The sequence below is a fragment of the Perognathus longimembris genome, chromosome 7 (assembly GCF_023159225.1).
Source record: "Perognathus longimembris pacificus isolate PPM17 chromosome 7, ASM2315922v1, whole genome shotgun sequence".
NCBI lineage: Eukaryota > Metazoa > Chordata > Mammalia > Rodentia > Heteromyidae > Perognathus > Perognathus longimembris.
In genome coordinates this window covers 63,438,374-63,465,442 of record NC_063167.1, presented here as the reverse complement: position 1 = coordinate 63,465,442, position 27,069 = coordinate 63,438,374, and the positions used below count along the sequence as shown (strand labels likewise).

The 27,069-nt window shown below is 39.0% G+C and overlaps 1 protein-coding gene across 1 annotated transcript; it reads right to left on the bottom strand.

The window, feature by feature from the left end:
• Positions 1–277: 277 nt before the first annotated feature.
• On the bottom strand, positions 278–25,326 carry Clca1 (chloride channel accessory 1). Its single transcript, XM_048349952.1, has 14 exons — positions 25,165–25,326; positions 20,663–20,803; positions 20,363–20,510; positions 17,883–17,988; positions 14,969–15,149; positions 11,748–11,966; positions 10,726–10,953; positions 9,444–9,618; positions 7,738–7,844; positions 5,382–5,597; positions 3,714–3,975; positions 2,888–3,058; positions 1,438–1,674; positions 278–654 (listed from the first exon to the last, which is right to left on the bottom strand). Exons 1-14 carry the CDS (start codon positions 25,324–25,326, stop codon positions 278–280), a joined length of 2,730 nt encoding a protein of 909 aa, XP_048205909.1.
• Positions 25,327–27,069: the final 1,743 nt, after the last annotated feature.

Here is a 27,069-nt window from a genome sequence, read left to right as displayed (position 1 = left end):
TAGATGAGGTGGAACTGCATGTCCTTTTTAGCTGGCAAAGCTCTTTAAGATGAGTTGAAACATATTCCCACTAACTGATGTAAGCACCACTTATATCTGGTAGTCAAACTCATTACTAAAGGACAGCACCGATTACATTTTAAATGATTTTACTACACATGAATGAATTGCTTCACTCATTTTATTACACTGCCCTCTACAGGAAGTCTAAAGTACATTTGAGAAACCTCAATAATCAAAAAGAATGGAGGATTTATTGGGTATATTTCATAAAAACTCAGTGCAAACCTAGTGACACTTGCATTTCTCCAATCCATTTCCACATAATTTTAAAAAATTGAAGTCCAGAAATGGTACTATTGACTTTAAGACAAACAGTAGAAATTTCAGTGGGACTAGGTGACTCTGGAGGCGGAATAAACAAAGATACCCGGGCAATATTGGATATTTTGGATTTCAGATTGGCCTTATCAACAGCCTGAATAGCAATGAAGAGATCAGTGCCATTTGCAAAGTTTTCTGGTTGGAACACAAAGACTTCCTCAGAGTTGGCCTCCTTTGGGATGAGATTAGTAGTGTTCACTTGAACTGAATCATTGTACTTGTCTCTCAGGTCAAGAATGCTTGCACTTATTCGAATAATATACTCGTAAGCTAAAAGGAAAAATGGAAAGAGGATGTGAATTGTTAACTCTCAAATTTGAAGCTTTAGAAGTCTATTAGAAATTATATTACCATCCCATAAAATTCCAGGGAATAAATGGACTTAGTGTCTCATATTACGAAGGTTAATATCTCTTTTATGTTCTCATTTATATACCCTGACAAAGCAATAAATGTAAAATTGGATTGGCTGTGACGTAAAGCCTTGGTTAGCATTTCTGGGTATTGGACTTGGCTGAAAGAAGAGGTTCTTTAATTATTGCTTATTATTTTATTATTTAAAGAGAGTTATTTATGTCACTGCTTTTTAAACATTCCTTTGCATAGAAATCACACAGGAGATCTCAAAGGTCTGGTTCATTATTCTGGGGCAGGCCTGGGATTCTCTATTTCTGAGAAGCGTTCATGTGATGTATATGCTGCCAAATCCACAGACCACAGGGTGAGAGGTGAGGTCTATCAAGAGTCCTCATTCATGTATTCTTCTGTTTTTCCAGAAATAACTAATGAAAATTAGATTTCCTCTCGGACTTACTATTTGGCAAAAAGAAAAAAACCCTGGGAATTTGTCATTCCTGCCTAAAACCTTTTACTCCTCAAGTAGGATAGCTTTTCCTGTTTCAAACTTCTCAAATCTAAAAATCCTGACTTTTCATTTAAGAAGACATTAAAGACCTCCTTGCTTAGCTTCCCCCTCCTGCTTCTCAATACCCCCTTCTGGCTCACCACCTCCTCCATCTCTGTTGGCAGGAAACTCTTTCATGTTCCTCTTACCTCGGCCATGATCATAGTCATCCCCTGGAGCTGTCCAAGTCAGATTAATGAGATTGTCCCCTTGGATTTTGGCCTTCAGGTCAGTGATTTGGCAAGGTGGAAAGAGGTCAGGGATGGGAGCCTTTGGGACATTGGAGGCCACAAATGAACCTCCTGAAGATGTTCTGCTGAAGCACACTTGCTTCATTTGAAGTTTGTTATTTGTTTCAGGAGCTGGTGAATTCCACTTGATTTCACCTGTATTAAAAAGTACTCAAAATATAGTAAGCAACACGACAAAATGGCTATACTTTTTTTTTTAACTGAATCAGCCTTTTCCTATTCTTCCTTTCCTCTTTCCTCCCACCAACAAACTTCACTTTGAATGTTTGGTGATAAAAGCCCAAATCAGGTTACATCAGAGTTGTCTGTTTTCTAGGCATTATTTTTTCCACTTGGCACATGAGGGCTTAGTGTGTATACTGGGAGCTTGGTTTATTATTCTGCACAGGAAGAAGCAGAAGGAAGTGGGGTTAGTAGGCTTATAGTCAGTGATAACTGAAATAGGTAATGAGCCCTGAATTATATATTTTTGTTTTGTAGAAGTGTCGATATCAGTGGAAGAAGTTTCGTTACAAAATCTTTTTATTGAAAATGATAAATCGCTTATTGAACATTTGCTCTTTGCAAGTGGCAGTGTATGGGGTATACATATGGCTTTATTTGTCATGACGAATCCTATGCTAAAATGAAAGAAAAGGAAGGACAAAGATATATTTTATTTGATAAACGAGTAGGATTCTGGGCTGGGAATATGGCCTAGTGGCAAAAGTGCTTGCCTCGTATACATGAAGCCCTGGGTTCAATTCCTCAGCACCATATATATAGAAAAGGCCAGAAGTGGTGCTGTGGCTCAAGTGGCAGAGTGCTAGCCTTGAGCAAAAAGAAGCCAGGGACAGTGCTCAGGCCCTGAGTTCAAGCTCCAGGACTGGCAAAAAAAAAAAGTAGGATTCTAACCAAGGCAATCAGAAGCTATGTTCTATCTAGTGATTTGTTGAATTAATTGAATTACATAAGCTAATGTATATAGGTCATTAATGGAGCACTTGGCACAAAACACAAAATATATATGTATTTCCCAATCACTCTCCCTCCACACTTGGCCTGCAGCTCCCTTTCCTACCTCACTATTTTCACCCAATGGGGGAAATGGGACATGTCTGGGGATATTTCTGGTTGTCGTAACTGGACAGGGAGGGATGCTACTGACATCCAGTGGGTGAAGGCCAGGGACACTATAATGCACAAATCAGTGGCCAACAACAGAGTATTACCAGGCCCAAAATGTCAATAGAGCTGATGGTGAGTGATGGTGAGTCAATCCTGCCATTATCCTATCTCACAGGCTTAATGATTTCCTCTTGATGCCAAATCCTTTTATTCAACTAGTCATGCTACCTAGATTACTTACCATTCTCAATCCAGCCAGGGATGTACATGACTCCATTCTGCTGAGGCATTGCTATCTGTGTGGCTGCATTTCTTCCTCCCACAACCCATATTTTCACACTGTATCTACCATTTGTATCGTAAGCTGTAAAATACCTTGAGTAGACACCATCATCTTTGGTAGCATCAGCACCTTGACAATGAGATGAAAGAATTAATGAATGTTCTAAATGTCAATGGGTATTTGGAGGTTTCCAATCCACAGGTGGAATAATTTCCTTAAAGCAGGGAGACATTCGGAATTATGGTTTGAAGCCAACCAGGAAAAAAATAGTCTATGAGATTCCATCTCTAATTTATCAGCAAAATGATAAAGTGCAGGCATAGCTCAGGTGGGAGAGTGCCAGCTGTAAGCAAAAAAGACAAAAAACAAAAAAAAAAACACCCAAAAGCCAACCAAGGACAAGGAATCCCTAAATTCAAGTTCTAGTACTAAAGTATGATATATAGATTCATAATGTGTCTTTGTATATATTTTTGTGTATAAATCTTTATACATTATCTATGTATCTATAAATTTACCTAGGCAATACTTAATATAAAATATTAGTTCGGAGATCTGACAACTCCATATTGAATGTAAGACATCCATTTGGGATTTGTAAAAGCTAAAGGTAGGCCCTTCTTCACATTTTCCAGCATTTTAGAATACTGGATTCAGGAAAAGCAGAGACTTCATTAAATCAAAGTCTTAGGTCCAGGTGCTCTACCTTTAACCATCCTTCCTGCCATTCCCTGATTGCTTCTTGGAAAAAGAAAGATATTTTTCTGATGTTCTTGACAATTACCTGCCCCGTTGTCCAGTAATTCCAAGGTCACTGTTTTTCCATTCACGGATTCAATCAAGGCTGTGACTCTAGCCTTGAGAACAGGGGAGGCCCCATGGCGAATATTTGCATAAACTACCACAGGGCTGGGAAATTTGCCTGTGTCCTTGTTCATTCTGGTGGTCACTGTAATGGGAGGCAGGGTAGCACTTGATGCACGGGAGGTGACGGTCAGAGTCAGGGTTTGTGAACTTGCTTGCAGACTGTATTTCCAAACACCAACCTGACCAAAACAGATTTCCCTTGAGTAACTGTGGGTAACCAAGACCTGACTTCAGTGCAGTAAGATTAACCGAAAGGAGACAGCCACTGGGTTCAGTCAGAAAAGAGTTTATTGGGGAGAGCAAACTGTGGGCCTGCACCAGATAGGCGGTGTAGGGGTTGCAAGGGATGCAGGGGAAAGGAATAGGGCGGAACTAATGAAGGCGAGGGATTATATAGGGAGAGAGCAGGGAGAAGGTGTGGCTGCACCAGAAGAGGGGGAAGGAGGTGTGGCCACAGCGATGACCTCAAAGCCTGGGGGAATCTCCTTACTGCCCCCAGGTGTGTTAGTTCCCTGGGATTCCAGTGCTGGGCAGAGACTTCTAGAAAAGGGGCCTGGTGTGCACAGAGGGAGAACAAAGGGAAGAGAGGCCGTTTTCTCCCTCGGGGACCTAACTAGCATCACTCATAGGAAAGCCTGTCTGCTACAAGCGTCTTGTAAGCACAGCTAAGAGGGTGGGCACCCCTAATATTCTGTCCCAAGGCAACTTGCAGTATGTTTGATACATGGTTGCTATTGTCAAGAAAATCCAAGTCATAGAAAATGAGGTATGAAAGCTCTGTCTTCATTTATCTTTGTCTAGAGTTTTCTTTTCTTATCTTTTTCTTTCTTTTTTTGTTTTGTTTTTGGTTGTGGGGCTTGAACTCAGGGCCTGGGTGCTGTCCCTGAACTCTTTTGCTCAAAGCTAGCACTCTACCACTTGGAGCCATAGCTCCACTTCTAGTTTTTGAGTGATTAATTGGAAATAAGAGTCTCACAGAGACTTTTCTGCCTGGGCTGGCTTTGAACGATGATCCTTAAAGCTCAGCCTCCTGAGTAGCTAGGATTACAGTCAGCCACTTATACTCAGATGTTGTCTACATATTTAAGAGATGTGTTTCTGAGGTAAAGGACATAGTTCTTTTTCTATCTATATACAATATTATTTTTCTCTTGATTTGCTGGCAAATAGAATGATTTTTCAATGGAAGAAAAAATTCCAGTTCTGTCTTCATTTTTGGTATATGTGTGTTTATAACTGAGACCAACTCAGAGCCTGGGCTCTGACTCTGAATATGTTTTTCTCAAAGCTAGTGCTTTTCCACTTGAGCCACAGTTCTACTTTTGTCATTTTTTTGTGGTTAATTGAAGGTAAGCGTCTCATGGACTTGCCTGCTTGGGTTGTCTTTATACCAGGATTCTTAGGTTTCAGCCTCTTGAGTTGCTAGGATTGCAGGTGTGAGCCACCAATATTTGGTTTATTTTTCTCTTGAGGCAGTACTGACTCTTCTCATAGCAAACACTGCCATTTAAAAAGCTATCATTGTCCTGTAAAACCATTTATTTTGTTTTGACAAATTGCAAGCAAGAAATAAGAATCTCCTTACCGCAGCAGTGCCTGGGATTTGAAGATAGGCCATTTTGGTGTTTTTGTCTACTACAAAGCCATTTTGCTTCCTTCCACTAGGATCCCAGAGAAAGATTTGGGGAGGCTGTGTTGTCCAGGTGATAAGAAACAAAGTGTCATTTCCCACAGTGCTGTCCAAGATCACTGTGCCATTCATCCACTGAGTCTTCTGGAGGGCCAATCCCTTACTCTCCAGCTGTTAAGAAAAACACCTCTTTACTTTGGAGAGAAAGGTCTCAAGATCTTTTCCACTCTACCCAACAGACAAGTTTCAAAGTCTTTTCCACTCCACCCGACTCCCACATGCCCATCCCATCAGCAATTCCATAAATCATGGTTTGTCTTTTCGGACTACACTGGTCTACTTCTGAATTACATCTTGAACCCTTATTTCCACTGTATTTCCTCTTCACCAAAACAAAATGACTTCTCAAAGGATTCTTAAGAATCCTGGACTACATCATGCTCTGTTTTTCCTAGATATCTTCACATTCCTCTGCACTTGTCTAAGCCTTCCTCATCCTTCAGAATTCTCTTTCTTCATGAAGCTGTCTCTGGTGTCCATATTACTTGTTAGATGTAAATCATTTCTCCTTTCTGTGAACTCTTAGAGGACTTTATTTCTATCAGCCTTTGGTGTTCCTTACACTGTGCTTTATTCACTAGCTAGTGTGCTCAGTTAATTTATTTTGTCAGATTGTGAACTCTGAAGAGGACAGACTCATATCTTACCCTCATAGAAACTGTTTAAATTACAGATAACACATTACTAGGCAAAGCATCTTGGCTGTTCCCAGGAAGATAGGTGGAATTGTGGATTGGAGTGCAAAAGAGGAACTGCAGAGCAGGGATTGGCGTAGAGAATGATTAACAAGATTTGTATAAGAAATGTGATTTGAGAATTGTCTGCTAGATTGTTATCAATTATCCCTAAATTGATATCTATTAGAAGCTATATTGGTTATCAATTATTCCTAAGTTGACACCTATTAGAAGCTGCTATTGCAAACTAGGTTTCTAGTTTGGCAGGCTGATTGATTAGTAATGATTCTAGATATGAAGGACTCTTACATCTGTTGTTTTGTGACAAGTTGCTAAATAAGTCCTGCTCAGTTCTCATATTTTCTACTTATTCTCTCTTAGGTTTCTTGAATACAAAAATAATTTGTAGAGGCGCTCAGCTTTGTCCTTTCCAACTACTTTTCTAGAGTACATTCCTTTCTTCTCAAAACCAGGCCTTTTGTTTGATTTCTAAATCTGACCCAGGATAACGGGGATAGGCATAATTGCTATTCTATATATTGCTATTCTGAGACTGACTAAATGTGCTTTTGTTGGCTTAAAAGCCTATTGTTTTGAAATCTGTCATTTAAGTTTTATTATTACAGGATTCCTTTACCTCTACCCAAACTTTCATAATAAAAGTAACTTCACACTAGTGGGTACTGATTGTTTACTTTTTCTAGTTTAAAATATGACAGCTAAGTAATTTCTTTAGGCAGTATAAAAGCATATATATACATATATACATATATATATATCCTTTTAAAAAAGTTTTCCCAAGAATTTGAAAGATGATTTTCTTGAAAGTTTTGAACCAGATATATCCATGAGAGGTATTTTTTTAATTTGGCTGACCCAAGACTGATAACTAGGTATTTGGATAGTCCCAATGGCTTTCTACAGTACAAGTACTTTCTCTCAATCATGTGAAAATCCTGGACAACTACTAGGGAGTTCAAGTAATGAGAAAATAATCTCAAAATACTTGTTTCAGAAAATTTGTAATTGAGATGATCTATTCTAAAGAAAGTTCTGAGCCACTTATAGGTTCTTGTTAGCAGATGTTAAAAAAATTATTGGAATCATCATCATTATTATTATTTTTGCCAGTCTTGAAGCTTGAGCTCAGGGCCTGAGCACTGTCCCTGGCTTCTTTTTGCTCAAAGCTAGCACTCTACCACTTGAGACACAGTGCCACTTCTGGCTTTTTCTATATATGTAGTGCTGAGAAATCAAACCCAGGGCTTCATGTATATGAGGCAAGCACTCTACCACCAGGCCATATTCTTAGGCCCAGAGAATCATTATTATTTTTTTTAAAGAATCATTATTTTTATACAGTGCTATGAGAGATAAACTTAGTTTGTTTCCAAACAAGTAAACATAAGTTGTTTTGTGCAGATAATGTTGTATTGTAAGAATATTGTCCAACATCTGGCTTAACCTTCTAATTGATAAGGGGAATGTAGAACTTAAAGTACTTAACCTTTATTTTCTCCAATTTGGCAAAAAACATGAATAAACATGAGAAACCTAATAGTAAGAATGCCAACCTGGATAGAGCGCTGGGAGAGAGCTCCATTTCCTGATGAAAGGGCTGCAAAGGCATCAATAAGGCCATTGTTCTGAGCCTGATCTGAAGCAGATGTTTGCAAGCCTCCTAAAGTACAATGACATTATCAGAAGTTACTTTCCAATATTTGCTTCCTGGAAAAGCTGTTGTGAAGATAACAGAATGTACAATATGTTCTTAAGGTAAAAATAAATCACTGTCAGCTCTATTCCCAAATAATTCAGAAGTTCATGCTGAGTTTTAGTTCTTGCAAATAATTGCGGCGGTCACATCTCTGCATATGGCCACTTCAACTATCTACAAATTAGCTCTGAATATCTCAGAGGCCAACATTAACATAATAAAGTCTACACTGTAAAGATTGTGTTCTTTCAAAAAACAAATTCATTTAGCCTTACTCTAAGCTTACTGCTATTTACTTGGCTTTTAAGTTATCTTCTAAATTTTATATATATATATATATTTATATATGTATATATATATATATATATATATATATATATATACAAGCAAGAAATAAGAGGACAAAAGGACAGTGACAGTAAAGAAGCATACATAGTACAAGTGAGATAATACACAAGCCCTGAATTTGGTGGGTTACTTAGAATTAGTATTACTAAGATATTATAAAGTCAACTTTAAATGATTAACATACCAACAAAAGTGGAAGAATTCTTATAGCACTGCTGATATCATATCCATTATTCCCTTATTCAGGTGTGTACCATCTCTTCTTCCTGCTCTAAGTGTTGGCTAATGGTTTATAGTTGCCTCCTTTACCAGAGAATTCCCACTAAAAAAGGACTTCTCTACTTAGAAAATGAGACATCCTTCACCTGACAGTCCATGGCCATTGATGGACCCATTTTTCTCAAATTGTGATCAACAATGTGACGTAGTTCCTGGGTCAAGGCCTTCATATGGTCATCCTTTTTTTTTTTTTTTTTTTTTTTTTTGCCAGTGCTGGGGCTTCAACTCAGGGCCTGAGCACTGTCCCTGGCTTCTTTTTGCTCATGGGTAGCCCCCTACCACTTGAGCCACAGCGCCACTTCTGGCTTCTTCTGTTTATGTGGTGCTGAAGAATCGAACCCAGGGCTTCATGCATGCTAGGCAAGCATTCTACTGCTAAGTCATATTCCCAGCCCTATGGTCAGCCTTTCATCTAAATTCTAAGACTGCATCCATGTTTGGCCCTTTCCCCTGCTCTATTCTTCCTTCCCTCTTTTCCTGAGAGCTTTCTACAAATCACAAGTACCCAGATTCCTGTCTCAGATGTGGCTCCTAGGAAATCTACTCTAGAAAAAGTTGTATTGGGCTCAAAAAGTCCTATCATTTTAGCTACCCCAGGAAACTGACCATTGTCATAATTTATATCCCTAACTTAAAAAAAGAAGAAAATGTTCTCATTTACTTTGCAAAAGAAGCCAGGGAAGTATAGGATCTGTTTGAGCCATCTATGTGCCTGTATATGAGATAAATTGCCTATTTCCTTAATGTTTTATAAAGAAATTGCCTTGTGTGCTAAGTTTCCTGAGTCAGCTCTACTGGCCATGTGGAGGAAGGGGAGCTAGTGTTTACCATGTGTCCTCTCATCCCACCTTCCTCTTGACCCCTCCCTCCTTGCCTTTACTGGAGCTCAGAGTATCATGGGAAGGTGGCAGTGGGCCTCTGCAGATCATCTCTTACCAGTCATTTTGGACAGCTGCTCTAATTCTTTAGCTGCAGAAGGCCCCAGAGCGATTGTGTGGATGATGGCTCCACTTTGCTTCACCTCGTTAAAGCACCCACTTATAGTGCCATCCTCCCCGTCAGTCAGCAGCACAATTTCAGAGCCATGGGTTGGGTATTTCTTCCTAATCACCTGAAGACAAGATTCAGAGCTTGAGGTAGCAGTTTGGAGTGGCCAATGTGTTTGTGAAATCTGCACTTATGTGGGACAACACAAGACATTCTGGAGGGGGAAAAACAAATGTCTGGGAGTGTTTAAGTATCTGTAAGTTCTGTAGCAATGAAGGTTTACAGCAACCTCATGGAACATCACTTTGGTCTTTTCTCTCTGCTAGTCTCTGAGGAGCTGTGAGGAAGGGCAGTTCTAGAGATAGGTAGTGCTGGAGTGGTAGCAAACATTTTTCTAGTTTTTATTATCTGTATTTCCTTCAAAGACTTCCAGAAATTTCAGGATGCCTTTATAGAATATCCCTATAATGGGGGTTATTTGGAACATATAGTACCCAGAAGAAATTGTAGCTTGTATGACATTCACCATTATGATGGTATAAGTTTGTCACTGGTAGTGGTTCTGACTGGCCATAAACCAGGTCATAATGGCAGTTATAACTTAATATTCCTTCTGATGAAAGAAAAACACTTTGGTTCTATGAATGCATCTATTGGGGTCCTGTTGCAAGTCTACCTATCTATTGATCTATCTATCTATCTTTCCATCTATCTACCTTTTTTTATCAATTACTGCCTATTTATATTGAGTTTAAGCACCATCCTGGCACATGCATGTGCACACACATAAACACACTGTGAGAACAAATAAATACATAAAGAAAGATGGCACTTTGGAGTCTTTGTGTAACTTTCTTCGCAGCATTTACACGTGTGGTGTGCATTATTATGTGATAAATACATTCCCCCAGTAAGACTCTTAAGCTCTGTGACAGGAGGTGTGGTATCTGCTTGGCTTTTTTGGTAGTCTTAGCCCCTAGCACACCAAAAATATTTGATTGCAGACATATATACAAAAAAAGCATGAATGTACTGATGCAGAAAACCAAAAAGACTTGAATAAATGTGTTAATAATAGTTTTGGAGGGCTTTGTCTTTGTAGCATTTGATTTGTCCTTGGTTGTCTAATTCAGTTAGATTCTAGTCATGTACTTGAAATGGAAATTTCATGGAACCAAAGTCACAAACACTGAGAACACTGAGAAACTACAATAGGGGATATGTGTCTTACAGTAAACGCTGATCGAAGTCCAGAGCAGATGGATGTCCCTCCTGTGGCAACGGTGGGCAAGCTGCTGGTGAGCGCATCCCTGTCTGTCCCACTGTTTATTTGTCTGAGTTGACTTTGTACGTAGGCAGTGCTGTCAAACATCACCATTCCCACCCAGGACCCCAGCTCCACGGTCTGCAGCAGGAATAGCTTGCCTGCTTGGTTCATTCTGTTAAGACGATTGCCACTCTGTTTGGACAAATAGAAGAAAAGCACTCAGCTTGGGTATATGTGAATAGACAAATAACAGAACAAGCTAGACTATTTGGGAATGGCTGTATCAATGCAGAGTAAATGACAAGCAGTGGAGACACATTTCTATAGGAAAATTTTCCATTTCAATTTGCAGCATCTTCTGGTAGAATTCTAGAGCATTTGCAGGAATAACAAAAGGTGGAGCCACATGATGCAGTCATAGAAGTACATGCATGTTCTAGTTAATAGTTCTAGATAAGTCCGCTACATGATTATAGTACTACAGATTGTTAGTGAAACTTAACGAGCCAGGTGCTAGTGGCTCACAAGCATAATTCTAGGAAGCTGAGATCTGAGGATCATGGTTCAAAGCCAGTCTAGGCAGGAAAATCAGTGAGACTCTTATCTCCAATTAGCCACCAAAATGTCAAAAGTTGAGCTGTGACTCAAGTGTTTAGTAAAGTGCTAGCGTTGGGCACGAAAGCTCAAAGACAGTGCCCAGGCCCTGAGTTCAAAGTCTAATACTGGCACACACAAAAAAAAACTATTAAGCTTATGTACTTCATCAGATCATTGTTCATAAATTGATAGTGGTTTAATATGGCAAATAAGTCTGTTGATGCTGAATGTGTGGAATGAAGGACTTAGCTTCTCTGATGGCAGTGCTATCCCGATGATGTTGACAATCTTGTTATATTGTAGCCCAGCCAGTTCCAAATTGTGATTCCGATCATATTTTACGCATATCTATGATTGACATCTGCAGGAACATGAGTCACTGAACATACCGACATGCTTCCAGACTTATCGAGGACCAAACACACAATTCTTTTTCCAGTCTGCAGTAATGAGAAGGTGGGCCTGGGTGGCTGAGTGCTCATGGGAGTGGTTTTCTTAAAGTCTTCGGAATCACGGATGACTTCCCAAGTGCTCCGGAGGTTGCATCTTTGGTTTTGCAGGTTTGGGGCTTCAGCATTGTGGTTCTTTTCTGCACAGAATTCCACAACCTGAAATTGTCAATCAAACAACATAGACAACAGTAAGCTGCTGGTTCAAATGGCTAATTGTCCTTCTCCCTACTCTGTGTTGCTTACTCAGCCTCAGTCTCACAGTTACTACAGACCTCAGCTATGGAAAAATTACATCCAGGATGTGCAATCCTATCTCTAATCCTGTCTTTTACTTCCCTGACCTTGAGTGCTCCTCTACAATCCATTTGTCTGATCTATATGACTTCTTTCCCGTGTGTCAGATTTGCTTGTTTCAAGACATCATCACTCTCTAAGCCCCTCTTCTCCATCCCTGTATCATAGGATCCTGATACTTTCCTTTGTACTTTTGGACCAACATCCCACCCTCTGACTCTCAACACCCAACATGCTAGCTCTCTTTAAAACCCATTCAGGCATCCCAGAGTCTTCCAATTCCACAAGTTCATCAACAACCTCATCATGTTCTTCCAACACTACTCCTCATCCTCACGTATTTCCTAACTTGGAATCACCACTATGCATCCAGTCACCTGATACAGGAAACGAGGAGTTTTCCTATCTTCTTCATCCTACAAAACAACCAAGATCACAATATTTCCAGTCGTACACATTACCTCTCATTGCAATTGACTCTCCAACATCCAAGTTCTGGAGGGTCTTCCCTAAGACTCCTGAAATGTCCTATCTCACTTTCTATCTTGCTTCTTCTCAGATTGGTCTACCTCCAACTGTCTGAGAAATCTTCCTTCTTCCACCACCTATAAATAGGACCCTTTGTGTCCTTAGCAATTGCCCACAGGCTACAAGATGGACTTCTCATAGCACATAGCCATCTCCAACGTTTGGTTTTTTTTGCTTTGCATTCAATCCTTACCCTAGTTTTGCACACCAATATTCTAATTTCTCCTGACCTGTTCACTTCCACACTTGCCAGATTTCCATACTTTTCTGCTATAGTTCATGGTACTTCATCAAGAATTCTTCCTCCATTCCTCCATTCACCACATTGTAAGCTCTACTTTCCTGATTCAGCCAAAAGGTCACTTGCCCAATTGTTATCTCATTTTCTATTATTCCCTCAGAGAGTTTCCCCTGCATCCTTTTTTGACTAAAAGTACAATGCAGAAACTTTAGTAAGTTCTCTGTAGTTACTAATCCATCTATGACAGAAACTTATCTCATTAAATTTTGCTTCCTCAAACTCTTGCTCAGTGTCTTACACAAAGGTAAAGCTCAACGTAAGTTTGTTGTTTTTTTAAAGTAACTTTGACATCTTTGTACCTCATTTTATTTCTTTTGCCAATACTGGGGCTTGAACTCCCGACCTGGACACTACACCTTAGCTTTAATCTAGCATTCTACCACTTGATCTGCACCTCTACTTCTGGGTTTTGAGTGGTTAATTGGACTTCCTGCCAAGGTTGGTTTCAAATCTCAGTCCTAAGATCTCAGCATCCTCAGTAGCTAGGATTACAAGCATGAGCCACCAACATCCAGCTAGCTGTACCTCACTTTTTTATTTACAAAATAGGAGAGTTATGCAAAAATTACACCAAAAATATTCAATGCCATTGATACTAACACAATCACAAATTCTCTTTTTCTTTGTTGTTTATACCTTTTGTATTTGGGGGACTAAAGAAAAGAGACAAAGTATTAAAAAGAAGGAACAACCTATTTTGTCCTCTTGGAGACTTTATAGTTTTATCATTTCACTAAAAACTTAAATAACTAGGATTTTAGTAATTTAGAAAGCAATTATTAGTCACAAAATAATGTTTTATCTTTATTTTTTAGATCATCTGTTTTGGTAGTGTTTCCCTGTTATCAGTACAGGTTAGCAAGATAACCTGTAAAACTTCTGTGGTAAATACTAGACAGATGTTTCCAGATCTGGGTATGCATCCAATCTAACTCTAGCTAATTTAAAATATAGTTATTCTAGCTTACAATTTTTCTATTCTACGGTGGTGCAAAAGGAATACATATGCAGTAGTAACTTTATTCTGGATTTTGATCTTTTCTGGTGTTATTATTATTTTTTTTTTACAATGCTAGGATAGTGGCAGCGAGCCACACCTCCCAGGTCAACACAAGACAACCAGGAAAATGACACTTAGGCATATTAGATGTATTTCAACCTATCATATTTTTAACTTGAGATGGAATTGTTGGGATGTAACCCCATGGTAAGTCAAAATGCATCTGTATATTATTGGCAACCACTCCTTGAAGTCTAAATATGCCTTCAAATGGACTGTGGTGTCATATTGAAGGACAGACCTTGCACGCAATGATGCATAACATTTTAAAGACTGATGCCCCATTGTCATCATAGATCCTTGCAAATTATTTCACCCTCTCTTCCTAGAGGGAACACATAACTTTATCTAGGATAAAATTGAATACTGGAACATGAAAAAGGATTCTCCCTGAAATCAGTTAACTGATATAATGAATCTTAATTTGCATAAGTCTGCTGAGTTATATAGTTAGCATTAACATAGGTAATTAGTCATGTCCATTTGGTCTTTAGAAAAAAAAAGAAACATTTTAAAACTATTTAAAAAACTGGAAAAATTCCTAAGGGTATTAATAGTCTTAAAATAATAGTGAATGTCAGTTCACAACCAAAGGCAAATGCACAGCCTGAAATGAGTTCTCTGGAAGTTAAAGGACTACTGTTCAAGGTTTTGTTAATTAATAAAAAGACCCGACTAGTCTCCCCAGGTAAATGCCTTAAGAAATGTGCTTATATGCCTTTAAGCCATTTGAAGTTATTCTAAGCAGTTAAACTCAGTAGAAGGTAGATAGTGGAGAAGAAAGAATGAACAGAGGAAAGGGTAAGATAGAGGTCTTGCCTTATTCCAGAGAGAGCCCACTGCTGATTTCTCCCTAAAGTTGATGGTTTCCATAAAATTTTCTCTAAACTTTGATCATTCCTTAGAGTATCAGGATGAGAAATTTCATTGAGTTCATAAGAGATTGGGGGAAATGTAAAAGAATAAGGAACTTACTGAGCCAATACTTTGCGCAAACATTATGGAAGCCTTCTCAGTCTGTTGCTCTTCAGGAATGAACTCACATCCCTTTTCATACAGTCCTGTTAATTTGTCAAATCTGCATTTTCTGTCTGTGAAACAACTGCCTCCCTGACACTTCTGAACTTCATTTTTACCAGTGATTGCTTTTGAACATCTGAAAATATATTAAGATTTGATGTTTAGGCAATATAACCCTTTCAAATGGAGTGATAGGTGGTTTTGTTTGTGATTTCTTCTCATAAACTAAGGAACACACACATAATAATCTCACATTGCAAAATTATTAAATTTCTATCAAAGTCATTTCTGCTGGTAGAAAGTATCCGAGGGTTACTAAAACAGTACCAGAATTTCAATAAAGTGAAACAGCTAAGTCTGTTAGCATTAGTAAGCATTGCGATCCTGAGGCTCCTTCTAATCTCTCCTCCTCATATTTGGAAGTCAGGAGCCTTTTTTGTTTCCCACTAAAGATTTGCTGATATTTTCCAACAGCTTTTTATTGGTTTATTTCGAATAGGCTTTGCATAGCTCCTGGCTATTTAGAAATTTTATGTTATATACTTATGAGTTGAGTTTATTATAAGTGGAATGGTTTTCTGGTCATATTTTACCTTTGAGTATATAAATAATATGTGAGTATGATAGAGTATTTGTACATTCACACACAAAATATAAAGAATAAAACAAAAAACTAAACATACCTTACCATTAGAATTAAATTATTGTTAACATGTTAAAATATTTACTATATCGCTGTAACATTGAACACAATTTGTTTTCTGGTTTTAAAAAGCTTGGGATATAAGTATGTTTAAACTGATAATATATCATTTCATATTCTTGAAAAATATTATTTAATGCTTTCATCTTTTGATATTGAGATACGAATTTAGCTTACCTTGTTTAGCTTAATTTCTCCTCTACTTTGTCAGTACTAAAAATCTAAATGTAAATAAAAAACTTTTACATGACGTTTTGACTCTACTTCCAAGTTTTTCATGTGATTGATATCCAGAGTTGTTGATATGGCTCGTTCTATTATTTCCTTAGGAGGGATTTTTAAACATGAAATTACTGGGCCATGAAAGGAGAAAACATTTCAAAATTTGATGTGTCACCCAAGTCACTTTCCAGAAAAGTTGTTACAAGTTATTCCTCTAATGATGATGCCAGGATCTCTTAACCAGAGGCAGTAACCTGCTAGGAAGCAAATGAGTCTCTGCTCATCCAATTTCAACTCTTCGATAACTAGGAAGTATGACCACTATATATATATGTATATATATATACATATATATATACACACAGTGACCATTTTATTTCTTTTAGGAATTACATATTCTCTTTTGCTTATTTTTCTATTAGGATCTCACAAAATTTTCAAAAGTTCTTCATGAGTCACAATAAGGTTCTAAAATCTTGATTTAAAAAATTATGAATATCTTCTTCGGTTCCTATTAACTGTTCTTCAAGTTGTGACAGGGTCTTACTGTGTGTCCAAGGTGGCTTGGAACTCAGTATTGGCTTTGGAATGGTGCCCATTGATGGAGACTTGCAAGGTTAAACAAGTGCTTGGATGTATCAGGGAAGTGACCCTGAGGGCATATGCTGAAGTAATCTGGTAGACTGTGTAATTGTAGGAACAGCAATGTATTTAGTGTTCATTTGTTTGAAGTGCTCTAACAATGAGCAAAGATATAATGGGAGCAGACAGATCCTGCTGACAGAGCCTGAGTAGTAAGCACAGGGGTGTGGAGAAAGGTGATGCTCATGTGGGAGAAATGGGAAGTCAGTGCTGAGTTCTGAGATCAGGGTAGCTCTCTATGGAAAGAATCCTACTAAGACAAGACTGTAAATGAACCACAGCTTAGGGCATTTCCTCTAAAGGGACATCAACTGAGCAAGACTGGGAGCAGAAGTGGAGAGTGTGTTGATTCAACTTTTTTTTGTTTTAAAAATAGATATTGCTGCGCCCAAGAGACTGAGGCAGGGGGGATTATATGTTTGAGGCCAGTTTGGGATAAAAATAAGTAAGAAAATAAAATTTAACCCCAGAAATAAATGTGTAAGTTTACCAAGTTTCTTTTGAGAATCTATTGGAATAATTCCTACCTTATTGATGAAGTGTATCAGTTCCTCATCTGACATGATACCATTTTTGGATTGCTGGGAGCATCCTACTTGGCCTCAGTATGTTTATTATTCTCTTAACTCTACCCCACTTTACTTCCCTTTTATTTAAAATCTTTGCCTCTTTTTAGAGAGCTTAATAACAACATTTTTTACTCCATCTGACAGGTACCTGAATTATGCTAATTCTTTAAAATAAATCAGAAAATTCCCTATTAGGTTGTGTCAAACCAGTTTATATGCATAGAAACTATTAGTTACAAAAATTTGCCCATTGAAATAATGACAGTGAATAGTACTTTCTAGATATGACATAATTTTATTTTCTATTGATACCACACTGGATTCAGTTAAAACTCTGATGTGATTTTGTTTTGCTGTCTTAGCACTTGGTTACCTTTCTGCAAATTCCACAGGCCCTCACAGGCCTATGCATCCCAGCACTGTCTTTGCAGGTAACATTCTGCCTTAAAGAGCCCCAGTAGTTCTGCAGCTATACATTTATTTTTAATAGTTGGCCCACTTATAACGAAAGGCAGATGAATTAAAAACTTCAAAAAGAAGATTTCAATTAACAGAAACATCTGGCAAGAAAACAAATGTGATAGCTCTGTGAAAATCTGAGAAAGAATATACTATGACTAAGGAATGACTTTGAAAACAAGACCAAAAACTGTTATTTTAATGCAATCAATTCAAGAAAAAAATGGTTTCACCTTAAAATCACGTGGGAAAAGTGAAATCTAAATATACTTACCTTACAGGTGTGGGTCTTCCTTTGGATAAGTAGAACTTCTGTTCATTATTGTATTCATCAAATACTCCCCATCTTAGATGAGCCCACTCGTGGACAAATGCCCTACCTGAGAGAAAATATTTTAAAAACCTGAATAATAAATAGAATAAAAAGAACACCTTTTCACACTAGAGAAAAATATTTATTATGCTTTGCTAAGATCTTTGAAAACTAAAGACACAAATTCTTTTGTTATTGGTGGTGGTGGGGGTTGTGGGGCTTGAACTCAGGGCCTGGGTGCTGTCCCTGAGCTTTTTCGCTCAAGGCTAGTGCTCTGCCACTTCGGGCCACAGAACCACTTCCATTTTCTTGTGGTTAATTGGAGATAAGAGTCTCACAGAATTTTCTGCCCAGGCTGATTTTGAATTATGATCCTCAGATCTCAGCTTCCTGAGTAGGATTATAGTTGTGAGCCATCAGTCCCTGGTGACATGAATTCTTTGGAATTATCAAAGACTCTGGTTCATTACCTGTTAATCAGTCACCAACTGAGAAGCAGGCATTGATTCATACAAAGATGAGGCAGCCTCAACTATCTTTGCCCCATGCTTAGGACAATGGAGGACACACAGGCTCAGTCAAACTGAAATGCCTCAAGGTACGAGGGCTAAGCCCAACTCTTACCACAGTATTCTGGAGACCTGATGATTTAAGCCTTGCCTCCCTTGGCTTGATTTACTATTTTTTTGTTTTCTATCTTCTTTCAACACTCTTAATTCCAGAAATTCCTTAACTTGTGCATTGCAGCTCGCATAATACTTTTCTTCACTATGGATCCTTTTATATGCATTTCCTTTAGGAATCTCTTCTCCCTCTCTCTGCTACTGCAACTTCTACTCTTCCTTATAACCAAGTGCCTGCCCTGGCAAGTTCAGATTAGCCCAGGAATTCCAGTGGTGTACGTCTTTGATGTTCCATTATGGCACATATTGTGCTCTGCTGTCATAGCTGCTTCATGGATAGTACCCCATTACACATTTTTCTCTGTGAAGACAAATATTATGTCTTCTTCATGGTCCTATCTAGCACATGCTATCTATAAATTAATAGGCACTGCATCAAATATTTGGAGTTTTAATGAGTCATATACAATTTTGCTTTTCTGAATTGGGGATTTCAAGGTAGGCTGGATAGGAATGGTGGATGAAAGAGAGCAAGAAGAAGGAGCCCTAAAATTCCATAGTTATGGATTTATACACTGGGTTCTGTGGGTACTGAAGAGCAATGGACGATCTCTTAAAGGAGAGAGCATGCTGGAGCCCAAGGGGCTGGAGTGGGCTAGGAGTAGGGGGGAACAAATAGCTATAACATGCATTTGTTGAGCTGAGAATTTTCTGTTCCTACTACAGAGTTGAAATGAAGTATTGAACAACTGAGAAGTAAGTATGGCACCTTCTGGATATGTGCTGTAATGTATTTAGGAGTGGGACGTGGAGACACCAGGGTTCTTTGCTTGTTTTCTCTGTCTTCTCTCTCTCTTTAAAGAAAATCAAGCTGATTCTGAAGGAATCTAATCTTTTTAAGACAGTAAAGATATCTAATGCAACTTGTTTAATAGCAAACTACATTCAATTATACAGAGAAAGCATGTAGTTTATGTGCTTTGTTGCTGTGTATTTCAAAGCTTCCTCTAGTTAGCTCTATCAGCACATATAGGAATGACAAAGGGTTTTCTTTTACAAAGGAAAATTTGATTTTTAAAGTTAGTGTTTTCCCTATTTTTTACATTTTTGGGGTTTTTTTTTGGGGGGGACTTGGTTTGTTGTTTTTAAACAGGATCTCATTTTATAGCCCAGGCTGATCTTGAATAGAGTTCCTCTCGCCTTAGCCCCCATGCTGTCTCACCATGTTTGATAGCAGTTTCTGGGAGCTGAACAGCAAAGATATTCTTGTTTGCTACTCAAAATGTGTCACATAGACCTGAAGTGATATCACCTGGAAGGTTGGTTAAAATTCAGATGGATCTCTTCCCCATAGCTACTGTGTCTGTGTTTAAACAATATTTATAACTTGAATGTACACAGATGTCAAATAATGCTGGGCATAGCTTCCATCTGGTGGCTATCATGTGAATTGCAGGAGAAATGTTTTATCCATTCAGTTTAAGTCTCCTCACAGTGCTATAGAAACTTAATGCTATTCATTAATATCAGGTAATTTCACTATATATATATATAATGCCAACAATTATTCAATTATAATAATTTAAAAAATGAAGACTACATTTATGAACACATGCAAACCAATAAGTTAAATTATAGCTGAGAAATGCAGTAATTTTATTCCTTGTTTCAAGTGAAAAAACTTGCTTTGTCATTTTATTTATGCTAGTTTACTTGGTCTTTGTGGTCTGCTCACAAAGGCAATTGTGAGTTTATCTGTTCTTACAAAAAATATTAGCTAATGGATAACATAGTAGAATATTTCAGCTGTATGCATACCTTGGGGTCCATATTGAGACCTCTTCTTCCCGGCTAGGAAGTTAGGAGTGAGGTGAATCCTCTCGCCCATCTCGCCACACATTCCTATTTGCTCAGTATAGGGTTGGTCATTACCTAGAGGGCTGGTCTCAGCAACCAGAACATCAGCCTGAACATTTAGGAGAAGTTATTATCACACCATGTCAGCAAATTGATCTAAGACTAGAATAGCTAGATACAACTTCATTTGACTTTAGAGCATTTTGATTTGGAAAAAAAAGATTATAAAAGAAAATTGACTTAAAAATATGATTTGCTCACGTTTTTGAAGGTCTCAAGTTTTGGCCTCACATAGTCAGGTTTTGTCTTCCAGTTTTCAGGAATCAAAATGGCAACATTTTTGAAGTAAAACCTTTTTCCTGTAGCTTCAAACAGATATGGAGATGCCTGAGTCACCATGTCCTGGGGAGAAAGGAAATTATGCAACAATATGAAACACCAGTCATTAAAATTTGCTTGTGCATATTACCTTTGAAACACCTCCATGGAAAGGGAGAACGTGGAAATGCTGTTGTTAATTAAGCTAACCTTTCTAACATTTGTACACCATGGGTAATGGTGGGAAATGCAGACTCTAGAGGAAGATGTAATCCTGGTTTGGCCACTTCCTGTGGGACAATAGGCATTTTCTAATCCTGCAGCCACTTATAAAATGGAAAATATGGGGCTGGGAATATGGCCTAGTGGTAAAGTGCTTGCCTCGTTTGATTCCTCAGCACCACATATATAGAAAAAGCCAGAAGTGGCGCTGTGGCTCAAGTGGTAGAGTGCTAGCCTTGAGCAAAAATAAAGGAAGCTAGAGACAGTGCTCAGGCCCTGAGTCCTATCCCCAGGACTGGCAAAAAACAAAACAAAACAAAACAAAAAAGGAAAATATGATATGTCATATAAGGCTGGAGTGAGGAATGAATAAAATCGAAACTGGACTGGTTGGGAAAAGGCTTATTTAGCACAAGTGCTTATTAAATGCCCTCAGTAATTTCATTGCTTTAGATACCTTGAGAATCAGTAAGTCTTTGAGGGAAAAGATGAGAATTAATAGGGTATAGTAGTAGAATCTCACAGCAAATAGGAGTATTGAACATGACCTCAACATCTGCTAAATCTTGAGATAATCTTGGAATTTCAAACTAAATTCAATGTCCGATTCAGAGTTAGTTATAAAGAAAAAGAAATAGCAACATTATGTGCTTTCTATTTATATGTAACTTTATTTCTCCAAAAATGAAAGAGCAGTGCTGGGATTGTGGCTTAGTGATAGAGTGCTTGTCTAGCATACACAAAGGACTGGGCTTGATTCCTCAGCACCACATAAACAAAAAAAGCCAGAAGTGGCTTTGTGCCTCAAGGCTAGCCTTGAGAAAAAAACAAACAAACAGAAAACCCAAGCCAGGACAGTGCCTGAATTTCAAGCCCCAGGACTGGCAAAAAATAAAAAAAAAATTAAAAATAAGCACTATTTTTAAACATCTCATCTAAGCTGGAGGCTGGTGGCTCAGCCTGTAATCCTAGCTACTCAGAAGGCTGAGATCTGAAGATCGCATTTCGAAGACAGCCAGCGCAGAAAAGTCCAGGAGTCTCTTATCTCCATTAAACTACTCAGGAAAAGCTGGGAGTGACGCTGTGGTTCAAGTGGTAGAGCATTATCCTTGAGCACAAGGAGGAAGAACAATCAGTGATCTTGAAGAAGAAGCTCAGATACGCTTATCTTTCATGGTTTTTTTTTTTTTTTTTTTTTGGCCAGTCCTGGGGCTTGGACTCAGGGCCTGAGCACTGTCCCTGGCTTCTTTTTGCTCAAGGCTAGCACTCTAACTCTTGAGCCACAGCCCCACTTCTGGCTTTTTTGTGTATGTGGTGCTGAGGAAGGGAACCCAGGGCTTCATGCATGTTAGGCGAGCACTCTGCCGCTAAGCCACATTCCCAGCCCAACTTTCATGTTTTAATTAAAGAAAAAAAAACATTTGGTATCGGTTCCAGATTCTGGGAAGGTAACTGCATGCCCAAATAGGCTTCCACTCTCAGGATCTAAGAAGAGGGGGGGAGGGGGAGTCACAGGTGTAGGACAAGGACAGGATAGTATGTTGTTCACAAGTGGATTCCTAGCACCTGACATTATGTAGATACTCTGAAAATATTTTGGAATGAAGGAACAAATGACCAACAGAATAACTGCAATGGTGAGTGGTAAATTGCAATACCAAGACAGGCAGAACTTAGGCTTCCATACATCTATGAGACCCTAAGCTGTGTGTGTGTGTGTGTGTGTGTGTGTGTGTGTGTGTGTGAGAGAGAGAGAGAGAGAGAGAGAGAGAGAGAGAGAGAGAGAGAGAGAGACAGAGACAGAGACAGAGACAGAGACAGGGACAGAGAGACAGAGAGACAGAGAGAGACAGAGTGGGGGGGTGGAACAGGGTGAGGGGGAGAAGAACAAGCTAGATCTTCCCCTGACTTCCTCTTCTCATCTGTGAGGTGCTCTCCAGGCCTTCTCCAAGAAACATCTACCTGCGGGAGTGCTGGTGACTTGGATAGAACGGCTGCAGTGCCCTCTACTGGTTATGCAGGTGGAAAAACTGAGAACTGGTTGAAGCTGACAGATAGCTGTGGGTGGTTTGTGGATGGGGACAGGAGGGGAAAACTGGGAGAGCGAGGGAAGGGCGACATTCAAAAAGAAATGTACTCATTACTTGATTTGTGTAACTGTAACCCCTATGTACATCACCTTTATACTAGTAATTTAAAAATGAGTGAAGAAAAAGAATAATGAAAATAAAAAGCTGATTTATTGGCTCTGTTCCTGGCAAGGGCACCAGGGGGAGTCTTTTCTTAGAAATCCCTGGGGAGAATGAGGAGAGCCAGGAAGGCAGAAGAGCTCAAGATTCTCTCCCTCAGCTCTCAAGATTTGGAATCAAAACAGAGGAACAGACTTTTCCTAAGAGATTAGAGAATTTGAGCATACCTCTACATGTAACTCATGTATTCTTGCCACAAAGAAGGGAGGTTGGAACCAGCTATCTCACATCCAACTATTTAGTATTCATTTTCAGAAGCCAATTCAGTAGCCAGTGAAAAATACATTTCTCAGGAGGAAAGTCCCCAAAGACCACAAGCTGAAAGCACATTGGAATCTCTGAGGTACCATAGAATTGCCCATTGCTAGTACTGCTAAATCTGAGGCACCTGAGGTCTCCTGGCAGGATCTTCATCCCACTGTCCAGAGTCAGAAATACATTGGACTTACTTTTGTTCTCTTTTCCCCCCTTGTCCATTTCTGCTACTATGTATTTCATTTTTCCTGATATCTTTTCCTGATGTCTTTTTCCAAGTTTAGAAGCAATTAAGAACCCACTCCAGGCTTCTGTTTTGTTTGTGTGTGGGGGGTGGTGGTTGGGGTTCAAAAGTTATGACTATGTTTTACCAAATATACTCTGGTGGTCTTTTTGTTAAATAGTGACACCCGCCTTCTAGCTGCCACCTACTCTACCTAACTAGAAGCTCCTGGCAGTTCACCATGGTTCTTTCTCCAACCACCATTTTTCTGGGTTTGCTTCTGCTTTAAGGCATTTGGGGGGAGTATACTGAGGCCTTTGCATCTGGAGAGATACAAGTGCAGACTGGTGATCAGGGTCTATGTTTCCAATTTATCAGGCACCAGTCACTATGCAGGCATTTATCTATTTGATCCTCATAAGCTCACATGAGGACATACTCACTACTGTCCTGTTTTGCAGGATAGGGGCTTTCTCGTTGTGCAGTACCATCTCTCAAGGTGCTACAATGAGATTCCAGGGTGGTATTTTAGAAGGCATTTCCCTCTTATTTTTAGCCCTTTGTTGTTGTCTGAAACTTTTTCTAATATCTCCACTTTACATTAGTTCGAGATCTTTTCCAGGACAAGATGCTTCTGCGCCCCTTTCCTTCCTCATAGAAGGGGCAACAAAGTGAGGAACTGTCCCTCTGCAGTCCTGAGAAGACTCCTTGTTTTGGGGCTGATAACATACAGTTTCCTTCCATTGGTAGGGTCAGGATTGCTCCTACATCAGACCTTGTCTTCTAGGTCCCTATTAGCACCACAGGAAAGTGGGATACAATTTAGAGTAAAAGGAGAGTCAAATATGCACCAGTAGGAACATCACACAAAGAAATTATTCTGTGCATCTCATCACACCTGCCAAAGGTAATCAACCCTGCTCTAATGAAGAGCAAAATTACTGTCAGGGAAATACTTTACCATAAATAAATATACATGTCATTAAGTGCCAACGAGGCATCTAGTTTTGAATTATATGCAGTGCATTCATGTGGTCTTTCACAAGAGCTTTTTTCCAGGGACTGGGGAGGGGGGTCCTGGGACTTAAACCCTGGGCCTGGGCACTGTCCCTAAGCTCCTTCTGCTCAAGGATAGCACTATAACACTTGAGCCATAGCACCACTTGTGGATTTTTCTGTAATCAATTGAAGATAAAAGTTTCAAAGACTTTTCCACTGGTGCTGGCTTCAAACTAAGATCCTCAGATCTCAGTCTCCTAACTAGGTAGGATTACAGGTGTGAGCCACCAGCACCCTGCCTCACAAGAACTTTAATGCCCAAAGGGTTCTCATTTCCATATTACAGATGAAGAAACTGAGCCTTGGGCATAAAAATCCCTTTCCAGTGTTATGCAGCTGAAGTGAGAATTCATTTTTTTTGTATTACAGCATTATACTAGAAAATTACTGATTATAAGTAATTAGCAAAGCACAGAGAGTGACCAGTTTGGACTTACCTTTATTTGTTGAATGAGTGTTTCATCTTCTGGCACACTGGGGTCGATGCCAATGACAATGCCTTCATAGCCATTGTTGTTCAGCTGAATGAGGGAACTGCTTAGGGCTCCTTCTAGAAGGTGAAGGATCACTAGGAAAACAGAGCTCTTCAATGATTGCATTGCTGCAAGTTGCTCTTTGATTTCTTTTTGGAAAATGCTCCTTGTGGAGTATCTTTCTTTACTCCCCTATATATACCTATGAGAAAATGTAAGCAGGGATTTTCCAAGAGTCAAGGGTGGTTTATCAAGGGACATTGACCTCTTGACCTAAAATTCTTCCATTATTGCATTAATCTTCAATGTGTGAATAGTAACAACTTAGAATCAACTTGTGTACTTTAAAGAGTTTTAATTTAAGAGGAAGAGCTTTGGGCTTTGCCAGATGCTAGAGTGAGGGTGGGAGCAGTGTTCACACCCTCTTCCCTGGAAACACATCCCTGACAAGCAGCTTGGTCCTTGATAGATGTGTTTACTTACTTAGAAGTATTTGCCTAGCCAGCAACATTGACCCACCCCAAGCCACCCACAGCCCTCACCTGGCCCCACAGACCCTTGATATTTTCCATAGGCATTCACTAAGTATAAGCCATCTATTTCCTTATCCCTTCTCTTGGTCTTTATTTTTAGTCTCACTTTTATCCTCATTTTTACCTCAGCACTTCTTGGCAATTACCTTGGGCATTCTACTTGAACCAAAACAGTTGCAACTAATGTCCTTAGTATTGAGTAATTATTTTATAGTGGAGAAACAAAATATGACATTTCATCGTGTGTGTGTGTGTGTGTGTGTGTGTGTGTGTGTGTGTGCGTGCTGGCCCTGGAGCTTGAACTCAGAGGCGTAGGCTTTTTTGCTCAAAGCTACCACTCTAGCACTTGAGCCAGCAGCACCACTTCTAGCTTTGGAAATAAGAGCCTAACATACTTTCCTTCTCAAGCTGGCTCCTAACCTTGATCCTTAGATCTTAGTCTCCTGAGCATCCAGGATTGCAGGCATGAACCACCAATGCCCAGCTAACATATCACCTCATTTTTAAAAAGAAATTCCCTTCTTGTTTTCTCACCACATCTCTACTTTGTCCATTCCATGCTTCCTACCAGTCAACAAAATTTAAATTAATAATAAAGTATTTTGCTGTCATTAAATGTCTCTCAGAACATGAATCATGGACTGTCAATTACTACATAGATTTTTTTAAGTTCATAAAACATCAGATGAACCTCAAGTTAAACCCACCATGTTCCTGGATTCAAATTACTTAAGAGTAAATATAAACCACAGGAAGAAAATATCAGTATCCTTAGCAGTAAAGGAAATGCAAATCAAAATGATATCGTGGTTCTATTTTATCTCATTCAGAATGGCAATCATCAGAAAAATAAATAACAAGGAATGCAGGCCAGAATTGGGGTGAAAAAAGGAACCCTCTTACACTGTTGGTGGGAATTTGAATTAGAGTAACCATAATATAAGTCAGTATGGAGTTTCTCCCCCATAACACTAAGAAAAAAACTACAATATAATCTTACAATACCAATCCCCGGTAGATACCTGAAGGGATATGAGTTAACATGCAATAGAAAAACCTGCACACCATGTTTATTCCAGAACTATTTATTCACAAGAGTCAAGCTATGGAAGCAGCCTAATACCAATTAAAAAATGCATGAAGAAGTTGTGGTATAAATAGACAATAGAAATTTTATTTCTATTATATATACTGTATTATGGAGGTCAGATCTGGCCAGCACCATCATTGGCCATACAGCAAATTGTACAGGAAGGAAAGTCCCATTCCCAGGAAATGGGTGTTCCTGAATCCCAAGAGACTGGAGTGGGCACATGCCTATAGGTTACTGAACCTC